Source organism: Alligator mississippiensis, chromosome 4, assembly GCF_030867095.1.
Source record: "Alligator mississippiensis isolate rAllMis1 chromosome 4, rAllMis1, whole genome shotgun sequence".
Classification (NCBI taxonomy): Eukaryota; Metazoa; Chordata; order Crocodylia; family Alligatoridae; genus Alligator; species Alligator mississippiensis.
The window spans coordinates 220,022,672-220,042,965 of record NC_081827.1 but is presented as its reverse complement, the minus strand read 5'-3'; the positions used below and the strand labels follow the sequence as shown (position 1 = coordinate 220,042,965).

At 41.8% G+C, this 20,294-nt stretch overlaps 1 protein-coding gene across 1 annotated transcript; it reads left to right on the top strand.

The window, feature by feature from the left end:
- Positions 1-1,206: 1,206 nt before the first annotated feature.
- LOC132250088 (large ribosomal subunit protein eL22-like 1) lies at positions 1,207-19,363 on the top strand. Its single transcript, XM_059726271.1, has 2 exons — positions 1,207-1,212; positions 19,112-19,363. Exons 1-2 carry the CDS (start codon positions 1,207-1,209, stop codon positions 19,349-19,351), a joined length of 246 nt encoding a protein of 81 aa, XP_059582254.1. The 3' UTR covers positions 19,352-19,363.
- Positions 19,364-20,294: the final 931 nt, after the last annotated feature.

The following is a 20,294-nucleotide window of genomic DNA, read 5'->3' as shown; positions in this document are numbered from 1 at the left end:
TTTTTTTCCAAGTAGTGGTAAATAGAAGAACCATATGAAATCAAGACATATTAAGGGACAAAAGACCAATAAGTTAAATAACATAAAAAGTCTTCTATATCAACAGAGAAAATTGTGATGTTAGTTTGCTGCATGGATCTATGGAAGTCTTCATTTTGCCTTTAACATATAGACAGTAATGTATGGTCTAAATTAATCTCATTATTGTTACCAGGTGCTCCAATATGGAAGACTTCCATTAGCAGACACAATCCAGTGTTTTTTCATAGACGTTGTTTAAAAGAATGAACAAAAACAATTGTCCTATCAGATCCTATTCTGTCCATTTTAACAGATACAGGAGTCTAATGCCCCAGTCTTGCAAAAGTACTCATGGTGTTTAAAATTACATGGTAAGTACTCATGGTGTTTAAAATTAAGCAAGCACCCAGTCTTGCAAAGGCCAAAGTGCTTGCTTAATTTTAAAGTACTTGGAGTGGGTATATATACAATGCATACAGTTTAGCATGCTCAGTAGGCCCTGCAGGAACAGGGTCTAAAGTTGTTTCTTTTTTCTTCAGGAGTTAGCTCAGTAATATGCCTTCTGCAGTAATTAAAATGTTGCCTGTATTAGGGATCATATTTCCAAAGCACAGAAGAAAAACAGAATGTCTAATGCAATAATTATATCTCGCTTAAAATTGATATGTTACCTGCAGCCACAAAACAGCCTCAATTTTGTTATAAATAGTGAATATGTACTGTTGTGCCCCATATCTGGTCATCATGCTCAAGGAGTGAATATGTGATCTCTGAATCTTAAAAAATGTAGTCTAGGGCCAGAGTGAGCACTGCAGTACAAGGGTCTACATTTGCCTGGTAAAGGCAAAGCAACCTTTATCTCGGGCACAGTCACCACTAGAGAGTACAGTTTTACACTGAGTAGGTTATATGTGAGCCATTGTATTAGATCTTTGTCCAATGTCTTACAATAAATTCTGCTTGAATCCATGAATCCTGCTGAACTAAAGGTGGCAGAATCTCATATTTTCGTAACTGCACTTAAAATGGTTATGGAATAAACATGCAGATGTATCTCTATGGTAAAACCTTAACTTCTGGTGCATACAGTAATCAAACAGTAAAATAGTAATAACCTGGATTTAAGAGACAGGGAAAGATAAACTTAATTGCACAGGAAAGCCCAGGCAAAATTATTCCGACAATATGCAGGTGAGCATCAAAAATATTTTCTGGGTAATGTCTAAAAATCTAAAAACTGGATTAAAAAAAAAGAAGAGTTGCTAGAGTAACTGATATTTTCATTTCTAAGAAGCAATGAATTTGCAATTAGCTGAATATAGAAACTAAAAATACAATTTACAGAATAAATTTATAATTTTAAAAGATGAAGGCAAAGCGACTGACTTGCGTAGCAATGGCAATGAATTGATTCAAAGAGGGAATTGACATAGTCTGAGTGGTGGTAGAAGAAGATGATTTAGCAGCAGTGTTTTGGTGAGAGGCAGGGCAGGTTTAAGAGACTACTATGGTCACAGCAAACAAATTAAGAAAGAACTGTGGTAAAGGCAAAGATTTAAAAAATTGGGACAGAGCACAGAAAATATAACCATAAAGTAGAGCTAACAAATAGGCTGCAGCTCAAAATATTGTCTTGGCCTGGCTTGGGATGGTCAAGGCTGGGCATTTAATAAGCAAGACACTGAAGAGAGAAAAGCATTTTATGAATACTTTACACAATATATGATACAACTTTAATCCAGTGTTTTCAACTAGAGTCATTAGCAATTGAATACATGTCCTAGAGCCATTGGTTTGAATGGAGGGCAATGCTTACACTTTTAGAAGATTTTTCACTCTCTTTGTGTTGCTAATCTTTTGTAGATTAGACTCTGCTTTGGATATAGGATTGTAATAATACCAAATAATTAATTTAATTTAAAAAAAAATGTAAATGGTAGCTGTAGAGAGAGTATTCCTACAGCACAGGGGACTGTTAGTCCGTAGACCTGCTCTACAAGCAGAGTTGCCATGGGTTTAACCAAAATTTATTTTTAAACCTACTTAATTCTTATTTAAATAATGACTCATAGAAAGCTGGTTCCAAACATCATAAGAGGTTTGCATTGGTATAATTGATTTTTTCTAAAATTAATTTATGGTGAACTAGTGTAACTTCTGTTTGTAGACAAGCCCTTGAAAACCAAGTTGCAGTTGCATTTTTTTATAAGGTTAATGTTATATTTAGCAGAAGCAAATGGTTTCTTCTGGTTTAATCTATGTGTTAAAATGCTGAATATTTTAATGTTTTTCCTTTAAAAGTAAGCCCACTATCCACATTTATTTAAACATGTTAATAAACTATTAAATGAACAAGTAACACTATATGCAACAATTTTTACACCATTCTTTCAGTGGGTAAAATTGTAGTATGAAGTTGGTGTATACTCAATAACAATTTACATGTTTATTTTACCATCTGGTAAATGTGTAAACGATATTTTGAGAAGCACATTTCAAATTCACTTTAACAACTTCTCTCCGACAATATGTATCCTATCCTATGTACTGACTAGAAGGTTTTTGAAAAACCTCCACAAGAGATGAGTCCAGTTACAAAACACATTATTATTTTTTACTTTGTTATTGGTATTTAAAACCAATCAGCATAAAATGGAGGTTTTTCAGTATTGACATGATTTTGCTAATGTACAGTTAAAGAGGGATTTCAAATTATTCTGAGCATAGCAGCACAGAGATATATCTGGTTCCCTACAGAAACCATAGGTAGTAACAAAAAAATAATACAGTTTGGTATGTTGTTGTATAACTGTATCACATCCTTTCCAGGGGGTTTGAATTTGCTGTCTCTTGTGTCTAAATATGGGAAGCTCATTATTAGATGTGTTACAATGAACCCCAAGTGAATTGCTTTTTTCATGTACTTTAACAACACTTTGACACTTTAGCCTTCTGCCTTTTTATTTTAGTCTTCTGCTTATTGGTCTCACTGGAGTAAATCACAGGCACTTTCTTAAATATCATAAACTAGAGAATTTTTCTTTTTAGCTCGACTTTTATTCACCCTTTCCAAAACTGGTAATGATCTTAAAAAAAAGAAGAAGAAGAAGGGGAGGGGGCTGGAGGGGGGAATAACTACCAAAAACCCTGTCCTGCAAGCAAATCTGCCGGGAGAACACCTCCACACTAATTACCATCTGGCCAATCTGCAAATGCTGTTTGAAAGCAGATTTCAAATGTAGACTTCAGCTAGACTGTGCCTTATATTAATCCTTTATTATATTCTAATAGACAGATTTTAAAGGTATTTGGGCGACTAAAGAAGCAAACAGGTGCTTAGGTACCTTTGAAAAATCACTAGGCACACATTAGGCGTTGAAATGACCTTGAAAAAAGTCTGTAAGGTTCAAGTTTTGAAATTAATCCTCTGGCAAACTAGGAATTAATGGGAGTGAGCAAGTAATTTTCCTATGTATAACTTAAGTAAGGATGTCATTGTGTGTCCCATGTGTATATAAATATGTTCAACTTTCTTATTAAAATGTTACATTAACAGAGACACAGATCCATAACTCTTACAATAATTTTAATAATTGCAAAATAATTTAAACACAGTACTATGCTGCTTCTGTATATTCAGGAAAACACCTGAATACAGCAGGCCAAATGTTGGGATTGCACCAACATAAATCTTGAGTTATCTACAGAAATCTGTGGAGCAGCAATGAATTTGTGTGCGTATCAGGCAGAATTTGTCCTTATGGTGATGCTAATAGTTTGCCTGTACATAGCACCTTTTATCTTTAAAAATGCTTTACAGAAGTTAATTAAGCATCATCAAGTTTGAAAATACAATTCTGTTGTCTTTATAAGATTTAAAATATTATTTTATTAATGAATTTGCTCTTCATTCGTTGGATAAACGGCAATTTTCCTTTTCCTCTTCCTTGGAGTACAAGCCAACATGACTCTTCCTGTTTGTGCATCAGCACAATCAAAGATGACATAAATTGTTAGCAGACTATTAGGGAACGAATTTTATTTGTTCACCTGTGCTCCCTCTGCTGACTGCTTGCTCTGCAGCAGCTCAGTGCAAAAATGCTGTCAACCTTATGTAAACAATAGTTTATTGCTTTGCTTTTTTAAAAAAACAGAAAAAAACCACCTCTCAGCAATAAAGCAGTGGATATTTTTAATATCTGCTCTTATGAATGAGCTTCATATAGGTAAAAAGCTAGTTAATAAAATACCAGTAGAGGGCACTCAGGAATATGTAGTATCTGGGTTTATAGGGCCAGTAACATTTGTTAACTGAAAAATAGCTCCTCTGTGCAGCTCTTTGCATCATCTGCCAACATCTATTACTGAGCTAGATGTTCAAAGAGGTGGTCAGATGTTTGTAAGTGACTGTAAATGGAATCATGTGATATAAAATATGGCACAGCACTTGGAAATCTACTCATTAGAGTTCAAAGACTCTTCTCTCACAAAGTACAACGTTTAAAGTTAGGTACATTTTGGGCATTGCTTAGTTGGTATGGGCCTCGGCCTTGATTCTCAGATTCTTGTTTTTTTGGATTTATATTATATTATTAATGTGACAATTCATTTTTATAGAATTATTATCGTTCTATTAATACCTGCCATCAAGCATAGTGCTTAGTACTCTGGGTACTCTCAGAAAGGATGGTCCAGATTGAAAAGCTTTGCCTTGCCTTGCCCACATGGAGTCACTAAGGCTAAGTACATTAAAAAAAGTCAATGCTGAATAGATTCAATCTTTGCAGGTTAGTTTAAGATGTGTAGATTGAGCCAATAAACAAGTGAACAGAGGTTCACTTTTGATTTTGGAAATGCAGCCACATGCTTGCAGTGGCCCAAGCCAGAAGCCAGGGGGTGCTAGAGCACACCTTTCTGCTCAGCTGGAACAGACAGCTTGGGCCAAGGCTAACCCACCCACCCTGCAAGTGGGGAAGGAGGTGAGGTTGCAGGAAAGGTGCAAACCATCCTGGGATGCTGGGAGACTGTGTGTTAACTTGAACCTGGAGTGGAGCTGGACAGAAGTTCAATAACCTGATTTAGCCTAAATCAGTTAAGTCTGAAAGTACATCTATTCACGTTTATTTTAAACTGATTTCGGCCATTTTGAAAATGGTTTATGTGCACTGAACTTCTATTGTGTTACAGACTTGAACTGGTTTCCAATCACTTCTACCAGTTTATGTGTAATTTCAGTCCCTAAATTTAGTGGGATTATACACCCCCAGCAATTCTGTTACCATTCTCCTGACTTTTTTACTGGGTCCATAAATAATGCAATTTTTTTTTAACTAACACCATTCTTGTCCTCTCCAAAAAAAGAGTAACACAAAAACACCTTTTCAGAAATAATAAAACAACAGCAAATCCTCAGCATTTGGATACATGTTTCAAATAGAGCACCACCTTAGTGAATGATTTGTAAAAGAGAGCTGTTTTTCTTCAGTACGCTTTTTCTCATTTTTTCCCTCTTTTTTGGAGGAGTGGATTTACAGTTTAATTTAAATTGTAAATGATTCAGTGAGTTATTTGGTTTAACATTTTTAATGTAACTTCTTATTTTATAGATCTGTAATTGACTAAAATGGACCCTTATAAAGTGGCATGAAGGCACACTCTATACACTGATAATAAATTTATTTCAGAGTACCATATGGGAAGGCTCATTATGAGGGCATGTGGAGCACAAAACTAATTATTCTTACTTCTTAATGTGGCCCACCACTCTCCGCCACCTAGCCCCCAGAAGGCTAAACTAAATGAGATCAAAAAAAAAAAAGTATAAGCTGAGGCTACAGCCACAAAGTCTCTCTCAGTATAGTCTTGCTTTCTATTGACAGTCAGATTTGCATTGAGGAACATGACACCAGTGACTTGCTGGCAGCTAAAATAATTGGGGGAAAAAGTGGTTATTCATAGAGAAACAGGAGTTGGCTCATTACAGGCAATCACCTGAATAGCAAATGGTATGACTGCCAATAGATGGAGAAAAAGGCAAGTCTACTGGAAAATAGGAGCATTTAAGGGCCAAGAGAAGACATATGGTCTTCCCATGCTTGCCTTATATGACTAGAAATTACAAATTAAGCTACAGTATAGGCAACCATCTTACCCAGAAAAATGTAACATGACTGTACCTTATGATTTTTCACTCCTCCAAATCTTTTCTAGCTATTTTGTAACATTAGATAGGTCTTGCTAATGATGTTGATTTTATTTTTTTTTGTTTTATTTTATTTCATATAAAAGTAATTGCCAGAATTCTGGAATTGCTGGATGGCTAATCCTTATTTTTTTTAGTACAAGAGAATGACTTCCTTTGAAAGATGGGAGTGAGCTGGATCTCTGTATAGTCTGGTGCACCAGTGAAGCTGATATTACGTGTCAAAGCTCACAGAACTTTTTTGTGGCTTGTTCTTTTTTTTTTCTTGATGCCTCATTTCCTTGAGATGTCTTGAGGTGCAGTCACAGCATAGTTAGATCTGTGAATGCAGCCTCTTTTTTGTATCCACCCCATCTCTAAGCCCCTAGGGATTCCTTTTTTTCCTTCTGAAACCCTTATATATGAATTCCAACACTTTCATCTCTTCTTCTGTCATCTTTTCTTCTACCTATTGGTTTAGTTATGACTCTTGTTCATTTAAAATGACATAAAATCAAGAGATAATGAAATAAAGTAGGGTTGATTTTGTATTTACAGAATATTTTACAAATTCCTTAATATTCTCTCGTTGTGAAAGTAAACATACTAATCTTACTTCCCCTTTTTAAATAACTCTTGCCTTCAACCCAGGCCTATGAGGACAATAACCTTAGAAAAAATGAAAAATGAAATATATAGTTCACATAGGAACACCAGATGCTGAAGCAGTTAATGGTAATTCACCTTTACCTGAAGATAAGATTACATGTCTAATAGGGGATGGGAAAACATCAGCTTAGTATCAAGACCTATTGATACTGATTTGAGTTACTTGTAACAAAGGAGTCTTTTTAGTTTAATTGACCATTTAGACTCTTGCATCCTCCTTAACACTGAGTTTAGCTAGAGACTGGGCTTGTCTACATGTGCATTTATGCTGGTTTAAATTTACTACGCAGTAAATTACTGCACAGTAAGTAAGAATAGGCCAGTGAGTACATGTGCAGGCATTAAAGCATATTAACATTGTTTGTGGACTGACTTGGGACAAAAGTTAGTCCCAAGTCAGTCCACACACACAGTGTTACTGCGCAGTAAGTCATCTTCACATGAATTACTGCACAGTAACTAATTAGATGTTAATTTGATACCTGCATGATGCAGGTATCAAATTTAAGCTCAGGTCAGCATAAGTCATCATATTTACTGTGCAGTACAGGTGTGCATGTGTAGACATGCACCTGTACTACATAGTAATTTTGGTTACTGAGCAGTAAATGTGCCCATGTAGACATGTCCACCGTCTCACTGATGGTTTGGTAGCATGGTTGTGATGCACCAGAAGGTTTGCTCTCCCAGGTAACAGGCATGGATGCAGGAGTGGGTGCGGTGGAGTTTTAAAATGTTAGTGCATCAATCAGTTGGGGAGTCTGTTGTTGTTTTTTTTTCATCTTGTAGGTTGTTTGTCTGTTATTATAAGCTGCTCTGAGCCTTTCTAGATAGGGCAATGGCAACAGGAACAAAAATAATAATGCTATCCATTTGATACTTAATATTGTTTTCTCAGAGGTAGGAAGAACAGGCTATACTTCTGCTTACTTCTGCATAGTGTCTTTCTTCCACACAGGTCCAAATGGTGAGATGAAGGGGAAGAAGAAACAACATTGATAGGCAACAAACATCAAACTGATCCAGTTCACATTTGAAAATGAGCTCCAAAAAGTCGTAGAGTTTTTGGTGAAATACAGGTAGTTGGAGATGTCCTTCAGAGGGTGAAGAGTAGAGTTGTGCATGACTATGACAAAATGTTTTTTGATTTGAAAGCTATCACATGAAACACTGGATTATTACAGAACCACCTCAGACTCAAAAGGGGGCAAATTTTGATTTCATAAGGAATGTTTTACACAGGCTTTGCTTAAATGCTGCCTTGCATCACAGATATAACTGGGTTTGATGGTTTACTCCTTTTGGCCATTTTGATCTACTTCTAAAAATCACCACACGATTTGGCATTACATCTTTACTGGAAAGGCCAATTTAGACACTCTGATCTATTTTCCCCATCAAGACACATTTGAATCACATATTTACTGTAATTCCAATTAATGGTAATAGAAGTTACACTTGTGAATCCCCCCACGCATTAATGAGAGAACAGATCCCCTCAGTTTAGTTAACCATATTCCAGTTACCTGGCACTTTCCCCATCCCTTGTGAGCTCTCAAATATTTTAATTAAAGCCTTTTCCCTTTTTCCTATTCTCCTTCATTCAGTTTGTTGAGTTGTAATTCTTGTTGGCTGGATGCCTTGGCAACATTCAGCAATTCTAATTGCCTATCTAGTCTGGCCTAATCATGAAGCCTTTTAACTTTCATTCAGTCTTCCAGCAGTATCAGCCTTACTGGTCACAAGCTTCCCACTCAGGTTCCCTTCATAGCCCTTTAGCTGATTACTTGTTATGTATTTAAAGAGCTCCATACTGTTTGTTTCATTTCCTATTTGATGTAATCTGTTTGCTTAATTTTTTACACTACTTTAATTTTAAACATATAGAGCCGTCTTCTGGTCAAACAAGACCCTGCACGAGCCAGAATTTGGCATCCATATGTTACAATAATAACAATAATTAAACAAATAATAGTTAATATTTTCCACTGCTACAGTATCTTGCACTTGAGGTTTTTACAATGCTTTATAAATAACACTCGTGGGAGAAAGAGTCAGAAAGAGGTAAATTGCTTGTCAGATGTCACACATTAAATCTGTTGCAGAGTTGGGAATACAGCTGGGTGGCCTAAACTTTAATTCACTAATGCCAGTTTTACATTAACATTCTTGGGTAATGAATGGGTTATTCCTTTTTGTGGAAGATACTCCATGATTGTTTTTGGTCTCAGGATAGTACCTCTTTTTTGAGAAAGAGTGAAGGAAGCTGAATGCATAGTACCCTCCAATGGCTGTGCCAAATGTGGACATTATTATATCTATTAACTAACCCCTTACATGTCTAGTAACTGTTATTTGTGTTAATTTTAGGGTTTTCATTATTAACTACAAACAGATTAGTTTGGTTTATTGTGGTATTGTTTAATGATATGGCAAAATACTGGATATTTTCCCCACCCAGAAAGCAGGGGTACCTTAGGACTTCAACAGCTCTGCGACACTTCTGCAGAAGATGGTATGGTAATAATGTGACCTAGGCTGATATAGTCTGGTTCTATTATCATCTCATGACCATCTCATGAGACACATACAGAGTTTTATGAGTCTGAGGCTACCTTTGAGTTAATGATCCTGTTTTTTCAGTTCAGGAAACAGTGGCTTTTAAATGCAGAAGTTCTGGGTTCAGTTCCTAAGGACAATTACTTGAGAAGTATTCCATCACTCAGGGCTACCACTGCATGGAAGGGAATATGTATTTTAGACTTTTGTGTTTTTCACAAAGACATTTATATATCTGTTTAATTAATTAATATATCATAGTTAAATTAAGATAATACACAAAGTGTAGACTTCTTTTATCTCCCAGCTCAGACAGCATAATAGAACATACAAAGAAAAGTCAGTGCCATCTCATGAGCAGCAGGTGCCAGTGGTCAATTGAATAAAGCAAAGGTGGACTCACCTCTGATTAAAATGTTAAGTACAATGGCATGATCATTTTACAGTTTTCAAGAATGAAGGTAGGCTAGTTTGCTGTGGGAGGTGTGAGGGTTACAGAGGATTAGGTGTAAGAATGACAAGGTAGAGTGGGAGGCAAGCATTTAGGGCAGATGGAAATGTAAAGTAATGTGACCTTCTGGAAAGAAAATCTTAAAATAAAATGGAATCTGGCTATTTCCTGACAAAAGAGGGCAGAAGATTTGTAAGTTGTGCACATTCTAGAAAATGAATAATATAAGAAACTATTTTGCAATTGTCATAGGGTTTTCTTTAAAAAAATAAAAATAACCCTCATAAAGTACCAGATTTTTAAAATAGTTCCTTGTTTGTCTAGTGAGTATTTTGGGGTTCAGTGGGATATGTGACTGTGTGTCCAGTGGATTTGTACATGTCTTGGTTATGGCTAATGTGATGATTTTTTTTTTTTTAGTATATTAAGTAATGAATCCTGCATTTTGATCACTTCAGAAAATATATATTTCAGCCAACACTATTATTTATAAAGACAACAATTGTATTGGGCTTGAAGGATTCTGAGAACACATACAGTGATTATGCAAAAATCTCACATGCAAGCTATACAAATGTTTTTGGAAGTGCCTCACATAAAGTCCAAATATAGCAGATCAAATGAAAACTGTGCTACATCTTAAGTAACTGCTGACCCATTTCCATACCAATTTTGTTGCTGTTATAGAAAACTTAGCTTTTTCTTTTAGACATTTTACTTGTGCCTTGGCAACATGGCTACTCCAAAGACAGATAATATTCCAATGCCAGGGGCATTTATTATTTTTTTGTCAGTTTTTAAATGTTGTTTATTAACAAACTTGTACTGAACATGCGGATATCATTAAGAGTTTATTCCTGTCCCCTAATTTGCAGATGTGTCACTGACTCTTGTAAAATTAGCCACCATATTTCAGTAGGCACATAAGGTTGACAGTTTTACCATACACCTGATATGGGTGCCAGTTGGCTCTAAGAGTAAGAACAGTTCTAAGGATCTATTTTAAATAACCAATAGCAAGGACACCAGTTTAAGGTTGCCATTTTTGTGAAGAAATTACAGCTTAATCTAATGTGGTATAGCAGCAAAAATTCAGAAAGTCTTGTGAAGGAAGAAGGTGAGTTATTAATGGAACTGTAAATAACTTGTTTATGGAACTTTGTTAGACCATTAAGATTTAAGCATAGATTTCTCTCTTATTTTCTTAGTGAAAAGCTCCTGAGAGGGGTTATATTAAGGAAGGGAGAAGGGAATTTCTATGCCTATTCCAACACTAGTAGTGTTTCCCTTATTTTACTCCTGTAAGTCTTTCCTGAAGCACAACAGTCTGCCCTCTGGTGGACTGAGATTATCTGTAATATTTTCTTCTTTGACAAAAAAGCTTTCTGACTAAATATGAAGGAGTTTGTTGTTCTGTAATTTTTAGGGATACTCTGCTATATGTGAAAATCAGAGATGCAGGCTACAGAGAATTAGTTAGAGCCACATCACACTTTTAAGGATTATCTGTTGTTTCATTTTTTGGTTGAAAAAAATATGATAATATAGTATAACCTCATAAATCTTTATATCAAAAGTCTGGAATTCTCAAAAATCTGGCACTTATTAAGCTTCTCCCTCTGCTCCCCCAGATGCAGAGGGGGAAGCTTGCATGTGGTGGCTGCTGCTGCCATCCATCACACTATGTTGCCGCTCCACGTGTGGCCTCTGCTCCAGGACTGGCTTCTCCCCCTCTGCCCCCCCAGATGCAGAGGGGGAAGCTTGCATGTGGTGGCTGTCACTGCCATCCACCACCCTGTGCCGCTGCTCTGGGACTGGCTGCCACTGCCCCCCACCCCTCCAGAGGCAGAGGTTCAAAGCTTGCATGTGGCATTTGCTGCCGCCATCCACCACCCCATGCTGCTGCTCCATGTATGGCCGCTGCTCCAGGACCAGCTGCTGCTCCCCCCTGTCCCTCACCCAGATGCAGAGGGGGAAGCTTTCACATGGTGGCTGCTGCTACCATCCACCACTCCACTCTGTGTGCGGCCACTGCTCCGGGACCAGCTGAATTTTCAAATTTCTGGCAGGTGATCAGTCCTAAGCATGCTGGATTTATAAGGTTATATTGCACAGACTGCCACAGTAGCCATATAGGGCTTACTTATCAGAGTGACCAATATATGCATCTTGTTTAATTCAAATAATATTAAGCTGAGACTAAAGCGGGGTGGGCAATTATTTTGGTTGGAGGGCTGCTTAATGAGTTTTGGTGAGGTGTTGAGGGCCACAAGGGCAGCCCTGCCCCCAGTCACCATCTTGGGACTGGAAGTCCCACCCCAAACACCTGCCCTTTGCTACTGGAAGTACCTCCCCTTGCCCTGGAAATACTCCTTTTGGGAGGGGGAGGTTGTCATTTTGAAACAAGAACAAAACACAAGTCATATTCTAAAAAAACCCCCAGGCCTCTACTATAACTTATTTCAATTTTATTTTTAAAAAATTGTCCTGATTTATGTGCATTTGCAGAGTGTATCTAGAGGCAATTGCATAATAGCTTAAATTACAAAATACAGTCCTACTCTTGTATATTGTGTGTGAGGGGCAAGGGGGTATATGTAGGGGTGTGTGGTTGGAGAGTGGGTGTGTGTGCATGGTGGGGTGTGGGGGTGTTTGTGGGTGTGGGTATGGTCAGGGAGGGTGGGGGGGTGGGTGTGGAGTATGTGGATGGAGTGTGTAGGAGGGTGTGGGCATGTGTGGGGGGGCTGTGGGGGGGTGTGTGTGGGCAGTAATGGGTGGGCTCTCAGAGTCCCTGGAGTGTATGAGTCCCTGGAGCTGTATGTGGTGGCAGTGAGTGGGGCCAGCCCACGTGGCCCCATAGTGCACAGCTCCCCACACTCTCACCCCAGTCCCTGGCTGGAGGTGGTGGTAGCATGCAGGGCCAGCCTCACCCTGCCCCATACCACTCCTACCTGAATCCCCAGCTGCATGTGGTGGCAGGGTGCAGGGCAAGCCCCACCTGCCCCGTAACACATAGCTCCTACTCAGTCACCTGAATCCCCAGCTGCATGTAGAGGCAGTGAGCAAGGTCAGCCCCACCCGGACCCATATCATGCAGCTTCCATGCTCCTGCCTCAGTCCCTGGCCACACCTGGTGGCAGGGTGCAGGGTCAGCCCCACCCAGCCCCATAGCCAGTTCTCTCACCCCAGCCACACGTGATAGCAGCCTGCAGGCCCAGCCCCATATTGTGCAGCTCCTGCACTCCTGCAGCATGCAGGGCCAGCCCAACCTGGCTCCATAGCTTGTGGCTCCCCATACTCCTGGCCCCCTTTCCCCCAGTGGGAGTCCTTGGGCTCAGCCCAGTGGGGCTCTCATCTGAATTCCCATGCTTGCAGGCAGGGAGGCTGGAAATGGTGTTGGAGCAGCCAGGCACAAGCTCTGCCAGGCAGAGGCTTCTCATTTCTAGTGCCCCTGGGCTCAGGGCTGGGGTGAGTCAGGCCAGGCTGGGGTGGGGGTGGGGGTGTTGCTTAGCAACTGAAGCCACACCTGCATGGAGGCACTGACTTGAAGAGCGGCAGACCAGGGCCAGGGTTTATGAAGGGGCCCCTGATCTAAAGTTTCATTTATTTTTTATTTATGGGGGGGGGGGGGGAAGCAAAGACTGGTTTGAATATCTTTGATTTAGAAATGTCAGTGAAATTGGTATATTCATCTGTTTTGCTAGCATAAAAACATTTTAATTCCAGAAATTAATATTGCACAGAGAATAAATTTATAAAGGAGATTAATTGCTTTTGAGCTTTTAGATAAAACAGGGTGCTTAGATCATAGTTTATAGGACACCACTTGAAATATCTGGCAATTAGTTGTCAGAAAATATTGTATGTGTATTTTATGACAGATTTTTGAGATCTTTCATTTTGGTTACAGTTATTTCAATCTGAAGGATATCTGTCCAGCCATGCCATAGGGAGACGCATTTTAAAAAAATGAAAGCTTAGATCCTGGAGCATGGTTATGATGCAAATTAAAACAAGATTGAATTATGTGGGCATAGATGATAATCACACTATAAATGGGGACTTGTCTGTGAATAAAATCTCTCAGGCTAGATATCAGGAGGCACTACTTTACAGTCAGGGCGGCTAGGATCTGGAACCAACTTCCAAGGGAAGTAGTGCTCACTCTTACCCTGGAGGTCTTCAGAAGGAGGCTAGATAGACACCTTGCCGGGGTCGTTTGACCACAGCATTCTTTCCTGCCCATGGCAGTGGGTTGGACTTAATGATCTGCTCAGGTCCCTTCCGACCCTACCAACTATGAAACTATGAACATAATCTGATATGTGAATAACCAGGAACTCCAAAACATTTTCATATTATGGCCAAAGTCTTGTAACTAGTGCACCCCACTCTCTCTTACTGGTTACCATGTAGCATTATAAGTTCTTGTTAAACTGTTTTGTTTTGAAAAAGTAAACTCAGAGTTGAAAAAAGGGATCTGAAATGCTGCTGCTGGTGGTGCTTGATGTACTAGTTGGTAACTTAGCCACAGGTTTATAGGTAGGCGGACCATAAGGAAATCCTAGACATCCGGGACATTTGTCTGGGAAAGATGGCACACTGACCCCCTTCTTCCCACCCCCCATGCTCTCACAAGTCATTGGGAGTAGGGCAGTGAAGCCTGTCTGCCAACATGCAAGGCACTCTACATCACTCTGTCTCCTGGCCAGACAGAAACCCACGAGCGTGCTTTTCTGGGATGCCCATTATAATTCTGAACAGCCAGCTGGGACAGGCTAAACTAGGTGCGGGACCATCCTGGCTAAACTGGGACCTATGGTCACCCTATTTATAGGGTTATTGTTCAAATTATGGGCAGATGATCACACACTGAATAGGCTCTTCAGCTTTCTGGCTGCTTGAAACTTCCCATGATACAGTGCAAAGTGAAGGCTACTGTAAGGACAGAAACTACTTGCTTATGTCGATGACTTTTTGGTGAATTGATTAGTAAGTTGTAGAATCAATTAATTGCTTCCATCCTTTGAAATTAGGGCTGTGTGGAGCTTTGGTCCCCGATTCAATTTGGCGGAGGTTCAGCCCAATTTAGTGGCCAAATCTCTGAATCTGAGTTGAATCAGAGGACCCTTTAATCTCTCCGAATTGAATTGGAACCCTCAGAAAGATTCAGAGATTTGGACATAGACACAGCTTTAAATTTTTTTTCTACATACCTCTAGGTACCAGGCAGCTCATGAATGCTGCAATGCTGGGGTGCATGGATGTCTAACAGAAGTGCGGCGAGCTCCCCAGTGCACTCAGCAGCAGACCCGGAAGTGGATCAGAAGCACTTCTGGTCAACTTCTGGTCCACCAGGGAGTGTGTGGGGGGCCCTCTTGTGCCCCTCGTGCCCCTCTGGCTCAACAACTGGTGCCTCCTAGGTCTGGGGGGTCGCCTCAGCGCGCTCTCCAGTGGACCCAGAAGTAGACCGGAAGTACTTCCAGTCCACTTCTGGGTTCACTGCAAAGCACATGGAGGCCCCACTCTGCACTCCTGTGGGACACTCCATCCACCCCAGCATTGCAGCATTCACAAGCTGTGCTGGTACCTTGAGGTATGTAGAAAAAACATTTAAAGCTGTGTCTGTATCACTGATTCTCCGAATCAGCGTCGAATCTTCAGATTCAGATTCAGCTGAATTGAATTGGGGACAGTGATCCGAATCAACGAATTGAATCACTGTCCCTGATTTGGGCCCTGATTGAACCCAAATCGAATAGGGCCCGCTTTGCACACCCCTATTTGAAAACATTTACTATGCAACTGAGGTGAATCCATGGAAGAAATGTTGTAGCCCACAGAGCTAGTGAGGAATTGTAATCCTAGACTTCAAACTGATTTTCCTAATGTAGTCAGGACCTGAGAGTAGTTAGGGCCTTGTTTCATGGGACACTTAGCACATGTTTTATCTGAGACTGTAGTAAGCATTGCCATTCCATAATGAAAGTTAGAATGTGTTCTGAGTGGCTGCACACTAACACTTAGTGTGACCTGAGCCCACTTTGGACGGTGCTGGAGCTGGCTGTGACCCCCCTAACCCCTAGCCCAAACACTGACCACTGCAGTTCACACATCTTCTGGTGAGGGTATATAGCCCATATGCCTTGAGCCTGCACCCACCTTTCCATGTGCCCACCACAGCCGAGTCTGAGAGTATCTACCCGTGGCATACTTGGGTGAGCTGGGTCTCTGCAGCTGGCAGTAGGAAGCACAGGGAGCCAAACCTGACAGAGGGTGCTGTTCCCAGTGCTGGGTGTGCACTGTTGTTGGATCTGCAGAGTAAGGTGGGTCTCTTCTGAGAGCAGACTTGAACCAGCTCCAGTGCAGTCCTGAATTATGAGTCCTAGCACACTGCACCACACCAGGGTCTTGAACTTGTTTTGTCTTCATAGAGCACCCAAAAGAGAGCTCAATGCCTGTTTTTCAGTACCACCTGGAGATACTCCTCCTATGAAAAGTCACAACTGTGCTATGATACAATCTCACTTGGCATGTTTTTTTCTGTTTGAATGCATGGCTGCCTGCATTTTAATTGGAGCCAATATGTCCTAGGTGTAATGTGTGATATGGCCGTTACTTATCTAAATCCATCCCTGAACCCCACTGACTATCAGTGCTATATCATTGCTATATGCTAAAAGATTAGAAAATGGATGTGTATAGGATAGTTTGGATAGGGATAATCCTGTCTTTGGGCACTTATACATGTGAAGGGGGGTTAGTTCCTCTAAATTGAAACAGTGGGTTTTTAATTTGTGGGTTTTTAATTGTGACACACGATTTCAATTTAGGGGCTTCTGTCACCGTGATAAAACAGTAGCGACTTGCCAGCAGCTTCCCCCTCCCTCCCTCCCTCCCCCCGCTGTAGGCAGGCTCTACCGGAGGGAGGGGGGGGGGCACAGAAATGGCGGGGTCCCACTTTTTCTTTTTGTTCTGGTGGAGCCTGCCCACCTCTCCTGTGGCCAGCGGGTGAGCTGCCAGCAGCCTCTGAGCTGTGGGGGGCCCCAGTCCTTCCTTCTGTGGCAGCAGTGCCCCCCAGATGGCATCCACCTGTTAGCAGCCTGCCCAGGTGGCCCCTGGGGGCAGCTGCCACCACAGAGGGAAGGACTGGGGCCCTCTGAAGCTCAGGGGATGCTGGCAGCTCACCCCCCAGATGCAGGAGAGGTGGGCAGGCTCCACTAGGAAAAAAAAAAAGGGCCCCTTGCCTCTTTTTTTTTCTTTTTCCCCCAGTGGAGTCTGTCCACATGAGCTGCCACCAGGATGTGCAGTCCCTGGGCTGCAGGGGGTCCTGGTGCTTCCCTCCATGGCATCACTGTGCCTTGGGGCCACCCAGGCAGGGGGCTAGCTGGTGGGTGCTGCCCCAGCTTGCAGGCAGCACCTGGCCCTATCTAGCTGTTCTCAGGGTGCTGGAAGCCTGGGCATGTGGAAGTTTGGGCTTCGTGGACTTCCAGCGTCCTGTTCACTGTCCCTGCTGCCTTTCTGCCACCTGGGACTACCTGGAAATGGGCTGGCTTGCCCCAGGGCAGTGTGGGAAGGTGGCAGGAGGGCAGCTGGGTGTGCTGATGGCTGGAGAAGTTGGTAGGGATGGTGCATAGAGTGCTGGAAGCCTGCCAAGCCCAAGCAGGTGCATGATTTTTTTATTCACAATGGGACAATTTGTCCCGAGCAAACTAAAGTACATCCAAGGTAGTCTAAGATGTCATGCTCAAATAAATTTTGACCTGAAAAAAAAGCCATGCACGTGTAAATGGTGACACCATTATATTAGACAAATGATGATTTCTCGTCATTTTTTGTCATGTGTACATGGCTTCACCATCATGTGTACAAGCACCTTTAGGCAGCGGGTTCGGCTAGATGACCTCTAGCCCTACTTCTCTATAATTCTGTGATTTTATACTCAGTTACACTGATTAGTTTAATTGAGTTAAAGTGTTTAGAGTTTTGCTATATCTGGTCCAGATGCCCTCTACCCAAGGGTGTTGAGGGAGCTGGCAGGGGTCATTGTGGAGCCATTGGCCCAGCTGTATGAGCATTCATGGTCATCTGGCCAGGTGCCGGGGGATTGGAAACTGGCTAATGTGGTCCCAATTTTCAAGAAAGGGAGGAAGGAGGACCCAAGTAACTATAGGCCTGTAAGCCTTACCTCGGTGCTCAGGAAGATCTTGGAGAGAATCATCAAGGAGTACATCTGTGGGGGGCCAGCAGGGGAGATCATGCTCAGGGGCAAGCAGCATGGGTTCATCAAAGGCAGGTCCTGCCTGACCAATCTGATTGCCTTTTATGACCAAGTAACTAAATCCTTGGATGATGGTGTTGCTGTGGATGTAGTCTTTCTAGACTGTAAGAGGCCTTTGACACTGTCTCTCACCCCATCCTCATCAATAAATTAAGTGACTGTGGCATTGATGCCTACACAGTTGGATGGGTAAAAAATTGGCTGATGGGGCACGCCCAGAGAGTAGTGGTGGATAGGTTGTACTCAACCTGGTGAGATGTAAGCAGTGGGGTACCCCAGGGCTCGGTCCTCGGGCCCACACTGTTTAACATCTTCATCAGCGACTTGGATGATGGGGTGGAAAGCATGCTGTCCAAATTTGCTGATGACACTAAGATGTGGGGTGAGGTGGACACACTTGAAGGGAGAGAGAGGCTGCAACTAGATTTAGACAGCCAAAAAAAAGTGGGCAGATGAGAACAGGATGGGGCTCAACGTAGACAAATGCAGTGTGCTGCACCTTGGGAGAAGGAATCCACAGCATACGTACAGGCTGGGGAGTTCCCCTCTTGAAAGCACAGAGGCGGAAAGGGATCTTAGAGTCATTATTGACTCCAAGATGAACATGAGCTGCCAATGCCTACAGACCTACAGATCGGTGGTCACCTGGGGGACAGTGATCACCAAATAATAGAATTCACCATAAGACGTCGAGTGGGTAAGGTAACTAGTAGGGTGAAAGTGCTAGACTTTAGGAAAGCTGACTTCAATGAACTCAGGCGTTTAGTCAAGGATGCACTGCAGAGTAAGAGTTTTGAACAGTTGGGAGCCCAGGAAGGGTGGCTGTGCCTTAAGGAAATGATCCTTTGGGCACAGAGGGAGATGATCCCGATGCAGGGAAAAAAGGGGAAAGGGGCCAAGAGGCTTCCTTGGCTGACCAGAGAAATCCAGAGCAGTCTATGGGCTAAAGGTCAATGGAAAAACTGGAAACCTGGGGAACATCGTTCACATTGAACGTTTGAAGAACAAGATCACGGTGACATCTGAGAAGCAGTTCTCGAAAAGGTATCTGAAATACCTCACAAAGAAATACCTCAAAAAGAACAATCTTCGTGACTGGCTTCGTGTGGTTGCATCTGATAAGGAGACTTATAAACTGCGCTATTTCCAGATCAGTCAAGATGAGGAGGGATCAGAATCTGAGGAATGAATTAAGCTCTTATTTTAAAAATAAAAAGTGGAAACGGGGAGAGATTACTAAAGAGGAGTATATCTCCTCTGCTCACGCTTGTAGGGAGGCAGGTAGACAGGCCAAAGCTACCATGGAGCTGAGGATGGCATCTCAAGTTAAGGATAACAAAAAATTGTTCTTTAGATATATAGGGAGTAAAAGGAAGGCCCAGGGTGGAATAGGACCTCTACTAAATGGGCATAAGCAATTGGTGACGGACAGGGGGGACAAGGCTGAACTCCTCAATGAGTTCTTTGCCTCAGTGTTCCTAAGCGACGGGCAAGACAAGTCTCTCACTGGGTTTGTAGAGAGGCAGCAGCAGGACGCCAGACTACCAAGTGTAGACCCTGAGATGGGGCAGAGGCACTTGGAGGAACTGGATGCATTTAAGTCGGCAGGCCCGGATGAGATCCATCCGAGGGTACATGAAGGCACTGGCTGATGTCATTGCGCAGCCACTGGCGGGAATATTTGAACACTCGCGGCACACGGGCCAGGTCCCAGAGGACTGGAAAAGAGCCAATGTGGACCCCATTTTCAAGAAGGGGAGGAAGGAGGACCCAGGCAACTATAGGCCAGTCAGTCTCACTTCCATCCTTGGCAAAGTCTTTGAAAAAATGATCAAGGCTCATATTGTTGAGAGCCTGGCAGGAAAAATTATGCTGAGGGGAAACCAGCACGGGTTCGTAGCAGGTAGATCATGCCTGACTAATCTAGTCTCTTTTTATGACCAGGTTACAAAACACCTGGACGCAGGAGTAGGGGTTGACGTTGTTTACTTAGGCTTCAGGAAGGCCTTTGATACGATATCCCACCCCATACTGGTGAACAAGTTAAAAGGCTGTGACTTGGATGACTACACAGTCCGGTGGGTGGTGAATTGGCTAGAGGGTCATACCCAGAGAGTCGTAGTGGATGGGTC